The 18,288-nt window shown below is 31.3% G+C and overlaps 9 protein-coding genes across 9 annotated transcripts; 4 read left to right on the top strand and 5 right to left on the bottom strand. All coding sequences in view use genetic code 12, as the record gives it.

Annotated features, from left to right (window-relative positions):
- Nucleotides 1-119: 119 nt before the first annotated feature.
- CD36_84650 (conserved hypothetical protein) lies at nt 120-1,157 on the top strand (the record flags this gene model as incomplete). Its single annotated transcript, XM_002419332.1, has 1 exon — nt 120-1,157. The coding sequence occupies one exon, from the start codon at nt 120-122 to the stop codon at nt 1,155-1,157; it is 1,038 nt and encodes a 345-aa protein (XP_002419377.1).
- Nucleotides 1,158-1,287: 130 nt separating this feature from the next.
- RPP2B (60S acidic ribosomal protein P2) lies at nt 1,288-1,623 on the bottom strand (the record flags this gene model as incomplete). The annotated part of the gene is made up of 1 exon (XM_002419331.1): nt 1,288-1,623. One exon carries the CDS (start codon nt 1,621-1,623, stop codon nt 1,288-1,290), a length of 336 nt encoding a protein of 111 aa, XP_002419376.1.
- Nucleotides 1,624-2,075: 452 nt separating this feature from the next.
- Nucleotides 2,076-2,869, top strand: CD36_84630 (40S ribosomal protein S15; the record flags this gene model as incomplete). The annotated part of the gene is made up of 2 exons (XM_002419330.1): nt 2,076-2,088; nt 2,454-2,869. 2 exons carry the CDS (start codon nt 2,076-2,078, stop codon nt 2,867-2,869), a joined length of 429 nt encoding a protein of 142 aa, XP_002419375.1.
- A 524-nt stretch (nt 2,870-3,393) lies between these two features.
- CD36_84620 (mitochondrial ornithine carrier protein, putative) lies at nt 3,394-4,356 on the top strand (the record flags this gene model as incomplete). Its single annotated transcript, XM_002419329.1, has 1 exon — nt 3,394-4,356. The coding sequence occupies one exon, from the start codon at nt 3,394-3,396 to the stop codon at nt 4,354-4,356; it is 963 nt and encodes a 320-aa protein (XP_002419374.1).
- Nucleotides 4,357-4,439: 83 nt separating this feature from the next.
- CD36_84610 (uncharacterized protein ydl237w precursor, putative) lies at nt 4,440-5,576 on the bottom strand (the record flags this gene model as incomplete). Its single annotated transcript, XM_002419328.1, has 1 exon — nt 4,440-5,576. One exon carries the CDS (start codon nt 5,574-5,576, stop codon nt 4,440-4,442), a length of 1,137 nt encoding a protein of 378 aa, XP_002419373.1.
- Nucleotides 5,577-6,145: 569 nt separating this feature from the next.
- On the bottom strand, nt 6,146-9,442 carry CD36_84590 (fungal zinc cluster transcription factor, putative; the record flags this gene model as incomplete). Its single annotated transcript, XM_002419327.1, has 1 exon — nt 6,146-9,442. One exon carries the CDS (start codon nt 9,440-9,442, stop codon nt 6,146-6,148), a length of 3,297 nt encoding a protein of 1,098 aa, XP_002419372.1.
- A 3,497-nt stretch (nt 9,443-12,939) lies between these two features.
- On the bottom strand, nt 12,940-14,058 carry CD36_84580 (mitochondrial carrier protein, putative; the record flags this gene model as incomplete). The annotated part of the gene is made up of 1 exon (XM_002419326.1): nt 12,940-14,058. The coding sequence occupies one exon, from the start codon at nt 14,056-14,058 to the stop codon at nt 12,940-12,942; it is 1,119 nt and encodes a 372-aa protein (XP_002419371.1).
- A 1,650-nt stretch (nt 14,059-15,708) lies between these two features.
- CD36_84570 (conserved hypothetical protein) lies at nt 15,709-16,119 on the top strand (the record flags this gene model as incomplete). Its single annotated transcript, XM_002419325.1, has 1 exon — nt 15,709-16,119. The coding sequence occupies one exon, from the start codon at nt 15,709-15,711 to the stop codon at nt 16,117-16,119; it is 411 nt and encodes a 136-aa protein (XP_002419370.1).
- Nucleotides 16,120-16,369: 250 nt separating this feature from the next.
- On the bottom strand, nt 16,370-18,259 carry CD36_84560 (protein yor129c; the record flags this gene model as incomplete). The annotated part of the gene is made up of 1 exon (XM_002419324.1): nt 16,370-18,259. The coding sequence occupies one exon, from the start codon at nt 18,257-18,259 to the stop codon at nt 16,370-16,372; it is 1,890 nt and encodes a 629-aa protein (XP_002419369.1).
- Between the last annotated feature and the right edge of the window lie 29 nt (nt 18,260-18,288).

Below are 18,288 nucleotides of genomic sequence, written 5' to 3'. Positions count from 1 at the left end.
TGGGGGATGTACACGACCTTGATCATCTAGCGCTAAAAGAAAAAAATGTATGGCAATGCACCACACATAAACACGGACCGAAAAATCAAAACAATCAATTCATTTCCCCATAATTGTTCATGTTGATTACACTCTCGAAAATGAACCATTCTTACACATATACAAAGAATTTCATTCAGGATCAAGTTAACATACTAAATGAACTGTATAAAATTAATTCTCAAATCAGAAGCATTCTATCTGAACAGGAAGAAATTACCGAATCTGAGTTACAAACAATTTTGAATCTACTAAATAACGAGATTAAAGAATGCAACAATGAATTGTTCCCATCACAAATCAATAATCAGATAGTACTGCAGATTTTGAAGTTGGAAAAACAGAAGCTAAAGATAGTTAACCTGCAATTGCTCAAAATCAATTCGTTTATTGAACCCATCACATTGCCTGATTTTGATAACCTAACGAACCAAGATCAAAACAAAAAATTGGCTGAGCTAACAGCACAAATAAAAGAACTCCCCAATCTGAAGTATTTGTTTGTATCCAGTACAGATACAACTGATATTCAAGATGAATACGATTTGGATGATGATGATAATGATCCGGTGCACGATGAGCAGGTAGAGAATAACGAAACTGATGAAGCCAATACAAATATAGTTCAAGATGATCAGGAAGAAGCAATATCTAGTGAGCAAATGAAAAAGGAGTTTATCGAAGAAATTGCCAATGAAGTGAATGTTTCAAACGTACAACCAGATCAAGAGTTGATCGATAAATACGATAAGCTAAGGACTGACCTCATAAATATAAGTGACCGATTGAAATACAAGTCTGGGAAGTTGGAGTATTTATCAGGGTTGCACCAAACATTATCGGAGATTGTTGGTGTTCGTTCAACCGTCAGCAACAGTCAACACCCTGAACTGAACCAAATATACGACAGTGATGAAGAGGTAAACACGCCCAACGATCATGAAACGAATCTTCTATCTGGTCCAGATAATACACGAACAAGCATACAAAGTGAACTCAATCGTTTTAGAATGTTAGTTGAGAAAATATCATACAAGGTCAATACCAAAAATCTTACTGCTGACAATCTTCGTGAAAAGCTACAAGAAATAAATCAAAACCCAGGCAGGACTACATAAATCTACTCTAGCATGCAGTCGTTTTCAGTTATTTTGTTTTTATTAGATTAGTTATAATACATATATAAATATAATGCAAAATAATGTAAATATACTTCTCTCATACCAGCAAAGGCGACAAGTGATTTCTCTAATCGAATAAACCGAAACCCATATCATCATCAGATTCTTCTTTAGCTTCTTCTTCTTTTTCTTCTTCAGCTTCAGCAGCGGCACCAGAAGCGGCACCAGCAGAACCGGAAGCACCACCAGCAGCAGCACCACCGGTTGGGACAGAAGCTAATTTGGTGTTACCTTCAGCAATCAATTCTTGCAAATCTTTACCTTCCAAATCTTTCAATAAAGCTTGTAATCTGGATTCTTCGGCTTCAACACCAACAGTTTCCAAGACAGCGCTGATATCAGAAGCTGATGGAGTGGCGTTACCACCTTGAACTAACAACAAGTAAGCAGCTAAGTATTTCATTGTTTCTTTTTTAAAATATCTATAATAGAATAATCACTTTTAAGCAAACAAACGGCAGACTATCCTTTGATTTGTGAAAAGATTATATCAAGACAACCTAGTAAGGTATTTTTTTTTTCTCTCTCTTCTTCTTCTGTTTCCTAGCAAAATGAAAAATTATCTTGCAACAAACTTACTTAGGAAGGAGCAAAAACAGTGCGACGATGTTTGTGTGATATTATAACAATATGCAGTATATTAGGGCTGTAGCCCTACCACCACATATAATGTGCAGTATTTTGTATAGGGCACTTTTCTCCCAGCGGAAAAAAAAAAATTTCTTTGCGAAAAATAGTGGAAGTGTATGGTGTAAGCTGGGAGAGAGAGTTTCTACCAATACTGAGAAAAACACTTTTGAAAAAAACAACTTTTTCTAGTTTTGAATCTTAGTATCATATACAACAGGAACAAACATGGTTGACGCTAGTATGTAACGTATTGATTGAGATAAAGCCAAAGAGACAAGATGGGATATGTGTGATAATGATAATGAACAAAGCTCAACAAGTATTAGAAGAGATATGATTTATGATAGTTTATTGATGGAAGTTACAACTACTTGTTGAACAAGATAAATTAACCATATCAAACAAAGCAACTACGGACAAAGACAATAGTCAATATTTAGTTTTCTTTTCTTTCTACATAAAATATTGTCATGGGTGTACTGATGTTATTATCAATTATGTGATTTACAAAGAGATCTATATATTCACAGACTATGCTTTTTGGCTCAGAGTCAAATATGAATTTGAAAATAATACAATATACTAACAACCTTTATGTTATAGCTGCCCCAAAGAAGAGAACCTTCAAACAATTCTCCTTTAAAGGTGTTGATTTAAAAGACTTGGTTGAAATGCCAACTGAAGAATTCACCAAATTATGTGGTGCCAGAGTCAGAAGAAGATTCTCCAGAGGTTTAGACTCCAAACCAATGGGTTTAATCAAAAAATTGAGAGCTGCCAGAGCTGCCACTGAACCAAATGAAAGACCAGCTGTTGTCAAAACTCACTTGAGAAACATGATTGTTGTTCCAGAAATGATTGGTTCTGTTGTCGGTGTCTACAACGGTAAAGTTTTCAACACTGTTGAAATCAAACCAGAAATGGTTGGTCACTACTTGGGTGAATTCTCCATTACCTATACTCCAGTTAGACACGGTAGAGCTGGTAATGCTTCTTCTAAATTCATGCCATTGAGATAAATTTGATGTGATAAATTGAATTTCAAAAAGATTAGCAAAAACAAATATTATCACGACTACATTTAACTTTTCCTTCCCCCCACTCACACACAAACCATTTCACCCCCTCTGTTATGTATATTAGGGATATTTTTTAATATATAAGAAATAACTTTAAAATTTTGTAATTTATAGTTTATAGTGGGTCTAACAATCTACGAACAAGGTAAAAAGAGAAGTAAAGGTACAAAAGTTTTTCTTTTGTATTTGATGTAGAAGAGGTAAGTAAGTGGTTTTGGGCCAGTATAAAATAAATCATATCACTCCCTAATGAATTCTATAATTCCTTTAATTACCTGATTAGGCTAACCGCCTTGTCAGAATACCCACACAATATTAGATTTCTCATCTATTGGACCGAAGAAAAAAGTTTTTTCAAAAATTTGGGAAAAATGGCATCCCAGAAATCTCATTTCCTGGGGAAAATCCAATCCAATATAGATAGAAAACTGTCAAGTTTTATAGAACTAATTTGACTTTAAACTATGGATCAAGAGATATCATTACCAAATGCTCCTGATCATGAAACACTTCACCCTTTGAAAGAGATAACATTTGGTGCCATATCAGGAATGGTGGGTAAAGTAGTTGAATTCCCATTGGACACAATTAAAGTGCGATTACAATCTGCCAGTGGTAATGGCAATAATTCTTCAATTACAACTTTACAAATGATCAAATCGACATATCATAATGAAGGAATTTTCAATGGGTTTTATAAGGGACTAAAAGCTCCTATGATTGGTGCTTGTTTAGAAAATGCCATCCTTTTTAGCTCATATAATTTTGGATCTACTGTGATAGCAAATCATTTAAACAAGAGTAACGACAAAAGGCGATACACTACTGAAACATTACCATTCATGGGGAAAATTATAGCTGGTGGATTTGCTGGATTCATGGCATCGTTTGTGTTGACTCCAGTTGAGTTGGTAAAATGTCAATTACAAGTATCAAACCTAAGTCAGGATAAATCGCATCATACATACCGCACAATTATTAAATCAACAGTACGAGATAGAGGCATAATTGGATTATGGAAAGGTTTGAATTCAACCATTGTTAGGGAAGTCATTGGTACCGCCATTTGGTTTGGTACTTATGAATATATCAATGATTATTATAAACAGGCCAAAGATCCTTGGGTTAGTAATAAGGATGTGCAATTGTTAATTGCTGGTGCCATGGCTGGCGTGACATTTAATTTTTCAATGTTCCCAGTAGATACTATTAAATCAAACATCCAAACCCATGATCTATTAAACAAACATAGGAACTCAACCAGTGTGGTAAAACAAATCGGATTCTGGCAAACTACAAGATCAATAATTTCTAAACCAGGAGGTCTCTTGAATTTGTATAATGGGTTGGGGATAACTATGGTTCGTTGTATACCAGCTAATGCCCTCATTTTCTACACTTATGAATTATTAAAACTGAATTTCTAAAATTGTATGTATTGGTAGTTTGCCCTTTTATTTATTTTTTATAGACGTTTAGACAGATAGATAGATCAACACGCTTTTTTGTTTTATTGTGAAAACAACTCCAGTGCCCTTTCCAAATCGTCAACGTTTAACAAATCGGAACCTAATTCAAACAAAGATTTCAAATGCAGATCTAAAACGTTCCAAGGCCAAGTTATGTCACCCCAAATTCTTGTTTTTAATCCATATTCATGTGCCAAATCAAGTACTTGTTTCAATTGTGATTTCTGTTGTTCATTAAAATTAGTTTTGGTACTGGTTGAATATGACTCTGACCCCAAAATTTTCTCTAAAGAACCACTTGCCACACGAGATAATTTTGACCATTTTTTCAATTCATCTATATTTGTATTGTTATTATCAATTGTAAACTTATCTAATGGGCCATCTAAGAACAAATATCTTATTTTTTCATTAGTTACTTTTTCTATAGGCAAGTTACCGGTGATTGTTAAGATTAATGGACCAGAATAATACTTGTCGTCGCTTGTATTATAATAGGCCAAATACCCATTATCTATAAATGGTTTCAATAATGGTTTTAATACATCATAAGTTGCATTGGCATCGGTCTTGAAATCAAACCATAAATAAAGTGGTTGTCCTGGATTATTATAAAAAACACTATTCTTTTCCAGTTGAGATTGTGTAAATAAATTTTGTTCCAGTTGAGAATTTTCAGGGTTGATATTATTATCAATGATTTCATATATTGGATTGACAAATTGTAAAAATTGGAATAATGGATTCAAATATAAATTAAATAATGTATTTATCGGTTTCAAAAATTCTTGACTATGGCCAACATAAATCTCATCATTTTTGAAAATTAATGTTTCATTGATTGAACTATCATACTTGTTTCCTTGATGATTGTTATTGTTTGTAGATGGAGTTATCGTTCTTGTCAATTTATAAGTTTGTGGGAAATACCAAATATCACTTTCAACACTAATTGCACCTGCACTCAATGCTGAAAATAACGGATACTTTCTCCAATAATCATTATGAGAATGTAAAGGTTTGGCATAAACATCTCTATTTAAATCTTCTATGGTTTGGTTGAATGGTAGTATAGGTGTGTCTGTGGGAGAAACACCATTGTATTGTAGGATTTCATTATTATAATAGGCAGTTGGCACTAGATCACGATGCACAATTGGTTTGAATACATTTATCATGATATTGAGTAATATAAACAAGTGTAATAATCTATTTAAGAAAGGGTGTTTGCTAAGTAGAATAGATGAGTTTCTCTAATATAAAGAAAGAGAGTCGAAAAAAACTTAGTGAAGTTGGTTGTGGTGGTTGTTGTTGTGATATCGATCGAATATTATCTTTGTGGAAAAACGTGGGGGGTTGTTGTGTGTTGTTGGTTGTTCTCGCTCTCTCTGGCTTATTTTTTCTGGTGTATCATTTCGTGTCCGACTCAAACCCTCAAAGCGCAAACTTTATTTTTTTGGCCCGAGTTTTTCTTGGACCCTTGATTCGCTCTCCACCAGGTACGGTACCACACTCTGTCCTCTTGGTTGTAAATATTTGTTTATAAAACAAAAATACTTCAAAGCAATACCATGTATAATAGTTGAAAATTCAATGGGAGGAGTACTAATAATGTCGTACATTAGGTCCTGATAATAATACATACTATGTCATTCTAATAATAGTTCTATACATGAAAGTGCATGAATCCAAGTTTGCAAAACTCATAACTTTTAAACTGTATTTTCTTTTTTTTCCTATTCTAATTTCATTTTGGAAAATTTTGTTGTAAAATTTCATCGAGATGTTGATTTAAATTGTTTAATCTTTGGATACTAAAAGCAGTTAGATCCTCGTCACTATAACTTAATTTGAATTTAACATATTCACATAAAACAAATAATTGACTCAAGATATGAGACTCAGTGAAAATCTCACACACATCTACCATATGTTTCTGATGTTGTGGATTATTAATATTGCAACCTTCAATGGTTTTATTTTCATTTGTCTCAACAAATTCAACAATCAAATCCCCTGATCCAGAGCACTTTTTGAATCTAAGGTACTTGGTCAAAACTGCTAAGCTGTAAATAATTGACAATACCCCTGAAGTAAATGATAATATATATATAGGCAATTTAGCCCATGATTGTTGTACAGAGGATTTCAATTCTTGTTTGTTCCACCATTCAGAACAATTGTTGATTGTGTTCCTGAATCTTTTCGTTGTTTCATTTTCGTTATTATAATTATCATCAAACGTTGTTGGTCCAATGATAATAGAATAGTCTGTATATTCTGACAGTGGTATTAGCTTGATTAAGTCCACATAATCATTAGTTGATTTGATCATTTCAATTAGGATTGTCCAATCTTTTTTATTCAAGTTTTTCAATTTTGAAGTTAAACCTTCAATCAGTTGAGTCTCGTCACTGATCAAAAGATGTTGTAAAGCACTCTTATAATGTTCATTACGTCGAAAAGTGTTTCCATTAACACCCTGTAATTTTTCACCTGTAGTTGAACTATCTCCTTGAGTACTGCCAATGACTTTACTGTCATCTTGATCATCATGGCTGTTACGACTTAAATCGCTTTTCATGTCATATTTGCACATTTTAAAAACCATTATATCACATAAAATATAATTGTATTGAATCAATTCTGATAATCGTAAAATTATATTTGAAAACCAATAACTGATGTTTATAACCACCAATTTTTCATCTGGAAGAATTTCATAATACCTTGTTTTTAATTTGTTGCTTAAATCAATATGAAATTCATCTTTACTAATCAAATTTTTAATAGTAATGTCTTTATTAGACAATTTCGATAAAGACTTTTCAAAACTTTTCAGACTCAAAATCAAACTGGTGGCATCAGTTGGTATATAAGTTTGTTCATATAATTGATTCCAATTAGTTCTATTACCAGCTGATTTTAACGAAAGATAATCAATATCGCTCATGGGCAATAAAATATTATTGGAATATTGATCACGATCATAATCAAATTTAAATCCATTCATAATTGATGATAATTTGTAATATGGTCTTCCTTGGTTAAATCGTAATAAAATAATATTATTAATATAAAAACTCCATATGATTTTTAATGTCAATTCTCGTTCATAATTTTGACGTTTGGTACCAAATGTTGGAATAATTCTCGACTCTTGAAAATCAAATCGTTTCTGTTTGAAAATATCCACATATTGATTATTGTTGATCATTTCCCAAAGTTTGATATTTATATCATTCATCTTTTTGATATTGAATCGAATGGAAGTACATTTGACTAAAAGTTTGTAACAACATAATATACCTAAATCATTTAAATTATCCCAAAATTTATGCATTTTATTGATCCAGTACAATTCATCAGCAACAATATCATTGGCCGGATCATATTTGGAAATTATCAAACATGTAGTAGCAATAATAGCATGGATAATTGAGCTGTCAGTATTTAATGCCAAATTTTCAAGTAATATTGTCTTTGCAGGAAATATTTGATGGCTAGGTTGATTATATATATAATAGTAATTAATTGCTTTATTAAGAACCTCCCATGGTGGTAAGTCATATTTTGCCAATTCCGATTCGGTAAAAGGACTGTTTTGCGATATCTTTGAAGATGAAGTAGTGTTGTTGTTTTGTTGTGTTGAAACCATTTTTGGAAGTTTATCAAGTGTTTGTGTTACAGAATTAGTGGAACTGCTCATCTGGGTGGAGGACTTGTTACTAGAATATTGCGATTTGTCATTATGTTGACTTTGGGGAGATGAAACTGATCTAGATGAATCCAGTGATGAGATTGATGTATTATCAAGCCATTGTGGCAGTGACGTTCTTGAGTTTTGACTGTTCTCTTCAGTATGTTTTGACTTTACGTCATTCTGTCCATTGGTCTGTTGAAAATGACGGGGATGGTGGTGATGGTGATGATGATGATGATGCAGAGGATGTGGGTGTGGGTGTGGGTGATGTCGATGTCCTTTATCAAAATGCTTTGGATGTCGATGCTTGTATTCACTTGATGGAGAAGCTGAGGGTGGTGACTGATTAAAATGAGGCGGCGGTGGTGGTGGTGGGAGCCCAAATCCTGGATGGTGAGGAGGTGGGTGATGATGGTGATGATGCAAAGGGGGTGGTGGAGGCGGTGGAGGGTAGCCATAATACTGGTGATGCAAGTGATGAGGAGGTGGTGGAAATATGCCTGGTTGTTGATTCCCTTCATGAAATTGAATTCCCATACCACGGGGTAGCGGTGGTGGTGGTGGTGGTGATTGTACACTAGATGTTGCGGTTGATGATGGCGTTAAATGGGGCAATTGGTTCTTGATTGAAGAAGGTCCTGGGGAATAACTGACCAGTCTTCTTCCCAATAATTCTTGAGGTGGTGGTAGCAGAAAACCTGTTATTGTACCAGAAGATCGACGTAAGTTAGTATTGAATCGATGGCTTTCCTCCTTCTGTGTGTCAAATGTGCTATGCGTTAAGACAGGTGATGCTAATTTTGTCCTGTTATTTCCGTCTAATATATATGAGCTCACTCTTTCAGTAGATGCCAATTCTTCCTCATGGTGTCCATTTTGATTCTTCTCTTGTTGTTTATTAATAGGAGGTATCACCACTCCTCTTTCAAGATTATGAATTAAAGGTGTTGATTTGGTTTTTTTTATAGGAGGTAATTGCTGCTGTTGTTTATTTAACTGATTTGAATGTGTACCAGCGGTGGTGGTGGTGGTGGTTTCGGAATCAGATAGTTGGTGTTCTGTAGAACGTTTTTTCCTTTTCCCACCACGATTGCTTTGGACAAACACACATGGTATATCTAAAAACCGACAATTGGAACATGTTCTGGTTTTCTCAGGTATGACTTTGTTGGTGCCGTCAGCTGCAGTTATAGTAGTCATGGGTTCTCCGTTGCATTTGATCTTCTTTTCCCGACACGACAAACAGGCTCGTCTTGCGACTCTGCGTGTATTAGTAGAAGATGCACCTGGAGTGGTTATTGTTGGTATACTTGGAGGTGCTGACATATGTGAGATAAACATCTAAGTACTCTAAGTACTATTAGAAGTGAAGTAAAGATATGAGTAACTGATAGTAGAAGAAATTCGAATAAACAAGTAGAATTATTGAAAAATGGAGGAAGAGAAAAAAAAAAAAATGGGACTGTTTTGGTGATTAATGAATCTTTTTTTTTTTTTTTTGGACTTCCTCTTTCTTGATTAAAGTAGATGCTGAATGCAATGTGTATATATATATATATGTATAATCTCCCTACATTTTTTTTTTTTTCAGTTTATTTAATGGGAGGGTTTTTGTTTCTACTTTGCTTTTTTTTTTTTGGATTTTTGCCTATGTCTTTTTTTTTTTTTCTTCTTCTTTTTAGTTTTTAGTTTAGTTTAGTTTATTGTTTTAGGTTTATTTACATTCATCAGCATTCATTTACAGTATAAATTTAGGTGTTTGAATTATTTATATTTCTACTTTTTTTTTTTTTTTGCTTCCGAACAATTTAGATCAACCATTTATTGTGATTATTATTGTTACTATCCTTTCTGTAAATCAGAGTCTACCAAATTTTTTATCTCTTTTTGTGACTTATTAAAAAGTTAAAAGTAGCCATGTTGAAAGAATGGGATTTGCAAATACTAAACTGATCACAAAACTCAGTCAAATTGATTTAACGGAATAGGTAATTGAATTCTTGGGTGAGGTGATTCTGAGAAGTTAAACGTCAGACGATAATGTCTAATACTCCTGATGGCTATTGTTGCAACTCAGTTCTAGGCCAGTAAACATTGATGGTTCTCTCTGATTACACAATAGTTGTGGGTTAATCATTCGATACAACTGAGACCAATAAAAGAAGTAGCCAGATTTTTGAACTTGTCAACGGCTTCACGTCCTGATTGTTTGCCAATACTTCTAGACATCATAGTAGTGTTACAATGATTGGCTCTCCCTCAATAAGCTGTGAAATCAATGGTACTTTTTGTTCAAGTGAGTATAATAGCATTGAATCTGGAAATTGCAATTGGCTCTTGTTGGCAAAGGACTCAGCCAAAACTTGAGAAACTTAAAACCAATTACTTTTAGTCTATGCATAAATATTAGTAGCAAACAAATGTAGTTTAGATTTGTCTTTTATACAATCTAATGTATTTCTCGATTACATAATCAAGGTGGGTTCTCTATTGAAGTTTTCCATTATCTGTACGGCAAACCTTTTTTTGTATTTTTGCAACACAAAGCCTTTTTTAAGGAATCAAAGATGCGCCATGTCTAAATCACGCTGTCACTTGTTTGCAAGACGATTTCTATGGTATTAACTGGTCACAAATAGGAATTGAGCAAATTTCAAAGAAACACCCCCAATATTGTGTCTGCTCCATCTCCCCTTTTTTTGCGTTCTGATCAGTCAAGTTCGTATGTTGAATTGTGCAAGACAGCAATTTAAAAGTGGGCAAAGCTATATGAAATTTGTTCTTGGGTTTTTTTTTTCTTTTCTTTTCTTTTTTTTCTTTTTTCTTTTTCTAGTGGAGGGTGTTCGGGCTATGCTCAAAAAAAAAAAAAAAAAGATAAACCATCCGTGGTAAATCAATTGGAAAGATAGTAACTATTGTTTCTAAGACATTACTATTGATAGCTATTGTTAAAACATCGATAGTGAGTGCTTTTTTTTTATTTTGTGAATGACATGATTTATTTTCATTTTTCATTTTTGCAACATGAGCCATGAATGTAATTTCATTGTCTATGTTATCTCATTTTTAGAATTTGCCGTTATATAACGTATTGTCACAACGACAATAACAACAATAAATAAACTAGTACAATAAAAAAGGCACGACTTAAATCTGAGTCTTCTATTACATGCAACTGTATCTGCAAGACGCAAATAATAATATAATCGTCAAATCTGTTAAATTCCACACGACCAAGTTTTCTTTGTTTTTCTTTTTTTTTTTTTTTTTAGTTCGTTGGATGTGAGAACAATTAACACAATAATGCGGGTTGTGAATACAAAAGTAAGTAAAGGAGAAAGTAGGAATGGTAGTAGTATGATCATGAGGTACAAGGGGAGCAAAAACAAAAAAAAAAAGTTGAAAACAAAGGAAATCAGAGTCAAAGAAAACAAAAAGAATATTGATCTGTTATTTCTATTCATCTACACGTCATAAGATATGCCTTATTATTCTTGCTATAGTTTAAGTAATTAATTGTATATTATATTATATTATAATTCTGGTGAATGGAAATTTTGACATAGTGGGGTCGCATTAACGACGTCAGCATGTGTTGCTTTTTTTTTTTCGTGTGTTCGCCGAATCGCAGGTGGAGGATCTCGAAAATGAATTTCTCTTATTTTTGTGGAGGCGCCATTTGCAGACTAAAAACAAATTATTAGGTCTAAAAACAAAAAAAAAAAACAATAAATCTAGAAGTTATGTAAACTAAACGAACAAAAATTTATAGTAGAAATTATTATGTTGGTAGTTGTTGTTGTTGTTGTTGTTGTTGTTGGTATTGTTAGTGACTGTGGTGATACTTGTAGTGGTGGTGGTGGTGGTAGTGGTGAAATGAACGCTAAAATCTAATATCTGTAATAATGTATAATTTCATCCAAAGTGGTGTTATATATGTGTTTGCTATTGTTAGGGTTAGTATTATTTCAAATTTAGTTTCCTCTATTTTTCAAATTAATGGGATGTTTTAGTATCCTCTGATAAACTAAATTCGGCAACGAAGGGGGTCATAATAAAAGCACCACTGTGAGGGGGATACTAATGGTCAGGTACTTTTTTAATTTGATCTCCAAAAAATAAATGCCCGTGTCCTACTAATAGTGGTGGTGTATTTGTTTGGTTGTGGGGGGAGGAATTTTATTCATTTACTGACGACGCCATTACAATTTAGTGTAAATAGAAAAAAAACGGACACACCCACCATATTCTTCAAGTTGATAGTCTCGCGGTTTAATCGTTTGCTTATAAGTCTCTTGCTTTGTGGCTAGTTTCTGTTGTGGGGGCTAGTATTTCCAAGGTCTTGTGGGGGATTCAAACTATAGTTTGGATAATAAAACGTCTTTTCTTAATCAAACTGGATAGCTATTACTAACAACTTTGCTAAACTGTTTTGGATTTATGTCACAAAAGTAGGATATCGAGAAGTCTATTTATTGATAAAATCGAATTAACATATGTACTAGTGATTGCGTGTTTGATGATATTAGTGTGAAACAAACACTCTGTTTTTTTAACAAGCTAGACTTCAACCCTAGAGATGTGCTTTGTAATTATTACCATTTTCATGAGATTGGTCCCGCCGTAACCATGGGGATGGGCCTTGCAGACACTCTACATCGTTGGAGCGATTACGCCAACTAATCTACGTATCGTCAAAACATGGAGCTTGATATTAATATAAGGATATATTATCTTTTTTTACTTTATTTTCTTTACTACGTAACAATAAATATAAATCTAGTTTATGTAATATTTTCTTTTGGGACGCCAAACGATGGTACATACTGCTTAATACTTTAAACTTTAACAACTGGAGACTTGATTGATTTCTTGAAACTAAACATACGTAAAATTTCAATCAATTTGACACTACCGGAAAACAATTCTTCTTTAAAATAAAACAAAAATGCTGCTGTGGCAATAGATTGAGTCAATTTAACAGCTAAACCAGCATATAATCCTTCTAATCCTTCCTCTTTGACAATTTTTCTAATTTCTTGAATCATTGATAATTGTTTTTCTTCATCTTGTTGATTATCAGCATTTAATTTCTTTCTTTTAATATGCATTCTTGATTTCAAAGTTATATAAGGATAAGTTAATGAAGTAGCAATTAATTTCCCAAAGGCACCAATGAAAAAAGCTTTAATGGCAGTAAATGATTTGGGTCCATTTTTAGCAATGATTATATTTTTAATTTGTTCGAAAATAGTGTATTGAATAATTGGGTTGATCACCAATACTAAAGCTGGTAATACTCCAGCAAATAACGCACCAACACCATCTTGTTCAACAATATTAACCAATGCCTTAAAAGTCGAATTAGAAGAATTATTATCATTATCTTCTTCTTTGCTTTGGGCGTCACCACCACCACCACCAGAATTAGCATTAGCAGCAACAGATTTTCCCTTTTTCTTTTCGGTCATCATTCTGGTATTGGCAACCCAAAATGGATTAGATCCAACACAAGTGAATGCACCAGCAATAGCACCAGTTATTATTGATTGGAAAGTACTTAATCCATTACGTTTTTTCCCATTAGATTTTAAAAATACGTTAGAAGTTAATTCATAGAAATAATAATAAATAAAATTAGTTAAAGTGATTCCATATAATGCACTTTCCAAACCAGAATATAATCCTAATGGACCTTTCTCTTTAAGAATTTCTTTGGCAGCAATATAAGCAGCATTATTTTGAATGGCATAAACAATTTTTTCTAAAGTTGTTAAACTAACTGTTGGTTGAGATTTTTGAGTATTTTCGGTAATTTCTGATGCTTCTTCTGCTTCCTTCTTTTTGGCAGCAGTTTGGGCAATTGTTGATAAAGTAATTAAAGGATAAGTTATACCAAGGGCTAAAGCACCACCAACTGCACCCAGTACAGCATGAGCAATTTCTTGATTGGACATTATATTATATTATATTGTGTTGTGTTGTGTTGTTAATGTAAATGTCAATGTAATGTGGTATGGTATGGGAATGCGAAAATGGAATTAGGGGAAAAACAAAGGGGGGATAAAAAAAAAAGTGTTCGTTGAATTGTTTGAATTTTGATAAAAGATGAGTTGTATTCTATGACCCTACCCTGTTTTTGTTAATCTTGATTTGATTCTTTCCAAAAAGTTGTTATCAATAAATCTAACACCAAATGATTTGACGTTTAAAATCAAAAAAAAAAAGGAAAAAGATATATTTGAATTGGAAAAGAAAAAGAAAAACAAAAAAAAGAAAAAAATTTTGAAGAAATGTAGGAAAAATAAAGCAGTTTCAAAATATTTCCCCAGAAAAAAAAAAAATTAATAATAATTAACAACAACAAATAAAACGAGAGAAGTAGATCAAAAAAAAATTTTAATAGGGCCGTACAATTGTATATATTTATATATCGATATAGTAAATCAAATTACAAGAACAGTATATTCAAACCTTACAGTCTGATATAATGACTTAATAATTTAGATTTGTTCCTTTTATGGTTTCTTGTCTACATTGATTTCAACAACTCATGTTTTTTTTTCCTCAAGATATTCAATATATACTAACCCATATAGAGAGAGATAGTAGGATTCTTACAATAAATACCCACTTTTTTTGTAATATTATTTATCCAGTACTATGTTAAAACTAACAATCAACCCAATTTCTTTGTCTCTCTTGTGTCCGTTGATCCTCGGTTGGGGATTGCTTTTTCTTTTTCTCACATGCGTGTCGCGTCGGGGACTTTTCTGCTACCAATTAGTTAACTAACCAACCAAACAACCAACCAACCAACCACAAATTACCAATTATAATTTACTAAACTCTAAGAATAACAAAATTATTATTATGGGGTAATAAGGTATATCTACCAGAATATTTCTGCATCCGTACAACCCCACTGACACGTAAAAAAAAAAAGAGAGAGACTCAACTTTATCTTGGAAATATAATATTAATTGACTAATAAAATAAACAATATCGCAAAGTTATTTACTGATTCTGGTACTTACAAAGTACTTTTTTAGGTAGCATTGATATGGTTGTATTCGCTTCTAAAATCTTATTATATTGTGTTAACATCTTTTTTTAGCAGTATTTTGTATATTATTTCTTACTAAAAACAATCAAAAAAATAATAAGACACGTAAACAATTCAAATAACGACACCTAGATACACATTCCTCTATCTTCTTGAATCAAACCAATAAAGGAAGATCCAAGTTATAATTTCTGAAAAGTTATGAAATGAGGCATCTTCAATAACTGTACAAATCATGTTCTAGTTAAGTAATATATTCTACCGTTAGAAGTGTGTTTTGCACGACCAAGACAACTTTTATTTTTTTCCAAACGAGCTTGGTGAAAAAAAAAAAAAAAAAAAAAAAAAATTATAGCCTGATGATGATATGATATATATATTATTATCATATCATTTTCAGACTCCGCTATATTCCGTTACATTACATTAATATACAAAAAAAAAAAAAAAAAAAAAAAAAAGAATACCTCTACATTACACCAAAAAGTTTGAAAGTGTGACATTTTTGGGGACAACTATTCACAAATTTATTTTAGAACCAATGTTGAATATAGCAAAATCAACAGAATCTCGTAATACACTTTTAAGAAAATTAGGTATATTTGGATCAATAGCTATTGGATTATTTATTATTGGTAAAAAACATATTGCTTATCAAAAAAAACATCGTCATGAATTAGAATCTGATTCAAGTACATTATCATCAAGACATCAAGATGAAGAATTTGGATATATTTCATCAAGACCAGGGTTCCCTTTAACTAATCCAAATTTAGATTATACTTCACCTGATCGTAAATCAAAATATGTTGGTTCTGGTGATTCATTTAGTACTAGACGTCCTGGTGATAGATTATCAATGTGGAATATGATTAAAATGAGATGGTTCTCTGATGAAATTGAAGAAAGTAAATATTATACTCCTAGTCGAAATGATAAACTTGATAAATAAAATATAGAGATAAATTTCGCCTATAATGTATTGAAGTAAGGAGAAAACAAAGAAGAGACGGGAAGAAATGATTGTTTAAATCTCTTTTATATATATATATATATATATATTTGGCAGGGGGTAGGGGGTCTGAATTATGTGTTTCTATACATATATATAAGATACATTGTAAATAGTTTAACAAAAATAAATACAAATCCTTTTGGATAACATTTAATTTAATCAAACCAACAAAAGCAAAACATTTTATTCATTCATTGATCAAATCTGAAAATGCAAGTTCATAAATTAAATTTGATTTCAAAAATTTATCAAGACACCAACTACACAAAAAATTATCCTGTAATTCTTGTAAAATCATTATAACATTTGATTTGACTTGATCATCTTGATTAAATAAATTCAATAATAATAATTCAATACCTTTATTTTTATCAAATATAGTCAAATTACCTCCATGAACAGAAGATGATTGTAAACTTGATGAAGAATTTGGTGGGATTAAATATGTTATTAATAAAAAAATTTCTAATGATTTACCAGAAATTAAAAATTTCAATATATTAAACCAAATTTCTCTTTCATTAATTCTAGAATTGGATAAAGGATTATTTAAACTTTGTAAATGATAATGTAAATCAATCATTAAATTTAATTCATTAGATAAATTAGGTAATAATAAATTATAAATTAATTTCCCATTATATAATAAAAAATGGAATTTTTTGGAAATTAATTGATAACAAGAAATTTCTAATAATTTATTTGTATCACTAGCCCAATAATAACCAATACCATCTAATAATAAAATTAAATCTTGACTTGTTGGGGCCAAATTACTATTAAAATTTTTTGAACTTAATAAAATTCGAATTATTTCATTAATATGTCGTCTAAAAATTAATTGTATGGTGGTTAAATCATCATTATAATTGAATAATGATAATTGTAAATTAGATAAAAATTTGGCATCTTCTGATATAATGGAATTTTTAAATTCAATATCATCATTAGGTAATTGTGAACTTAAAATAAATTCATTATTATCTAAATCATACATTAAATCCCATAATCGATCATTTTGTTTGAAAAATGGATTTATTGTACCAGCAATAAATGATTCACATTCTTCTAATAAATCTATTTTCGATACATCAATCATAGGGAAAACATTATAATTAGTTAAAATCCCACTTAAAATCCCTCCTCCAGTAATTATTTTCAATGTTAATAATATATGATCAATTATATACCCTGATGAATGTTCATAACTTAAAAAAATGATTTTTTTCCCTGTCAATATTGCATTAATCAAAATGATAATTGGTGGAGTTTGTAATCCATATATCGTCAATTCATTATTCAAATTAGTTGAAATTAATTTAGCTTGTAAAATATTAATTAAACTAGGTTTAAAATTCAAATCTGTAGGATTTAAATAATCTCCAATAGTATCAGGTAATGTTAACATGGGGATTTTTATCGGTATATTCATTTTATTAAATTTAATCACAGAATTAAAACTTAAATCTTTTCTAATAAATAAATCTTCATTAATAAAATCATCTTTACCAATTCCTAATAATTTATTTCTAAATGATTCATCATAATAAATCTTATCATTAATAGGTAAATCTAATATTGAAGTAATCAACAATTTTTTAATTATTGATACCGAATAACCTGGAGATATTTCAAATTTTTTTTCATTAATTACTCGATATAATTCTTGTAAATATTTAACATCATTATTTTTAAAATATAAATCCAAACATATCAATAATAATGGCTTGAAATTTTTGAAATAAGATAATTTCGTGATTATTGATAATGATTTAATACTGGCTCCACGTTTAAATTCATCATTTTTACGATTATCAACAATTGTATATAAATAATATGGATTATCTTCACATGTACTCTTGTTGAAAAGATATTGAAATTCCCCATTAGTGGTGTTTCGATGCAATAGAAACAAGGTATAATCTTCATTACGTTTATGTATTTGATCAGGTAACATCAATTCAGGTAAAAAATATAGATTATCCATACCTGGTAATTGATTAGGAAACTGATGAACAATTGATGGTCCCTTGTCAATATGAAATTCTGCAGTTACAATATATTCAATGTTTGGCATATCTTTGGTGTTGATGTTGTTATAACTAT

This window comes from Candida dubliniensis, chromosome 3, assembly GCF_000026945.1.
Source record: "Candida dubliniensis CD36 chromosome 3, complete sequence".
Taxonomy (NCBI): Eukaryota; Fungi; Ascomycota; class Pichiomycetes; order Serinales; family Debaryomycetaceae; genus Candida; species Candida dubliniensis.
Note: the sequence above shows the minus strand (reverse complement) of the source record. Positions and strands in the feature narration are given on the sequence as shown.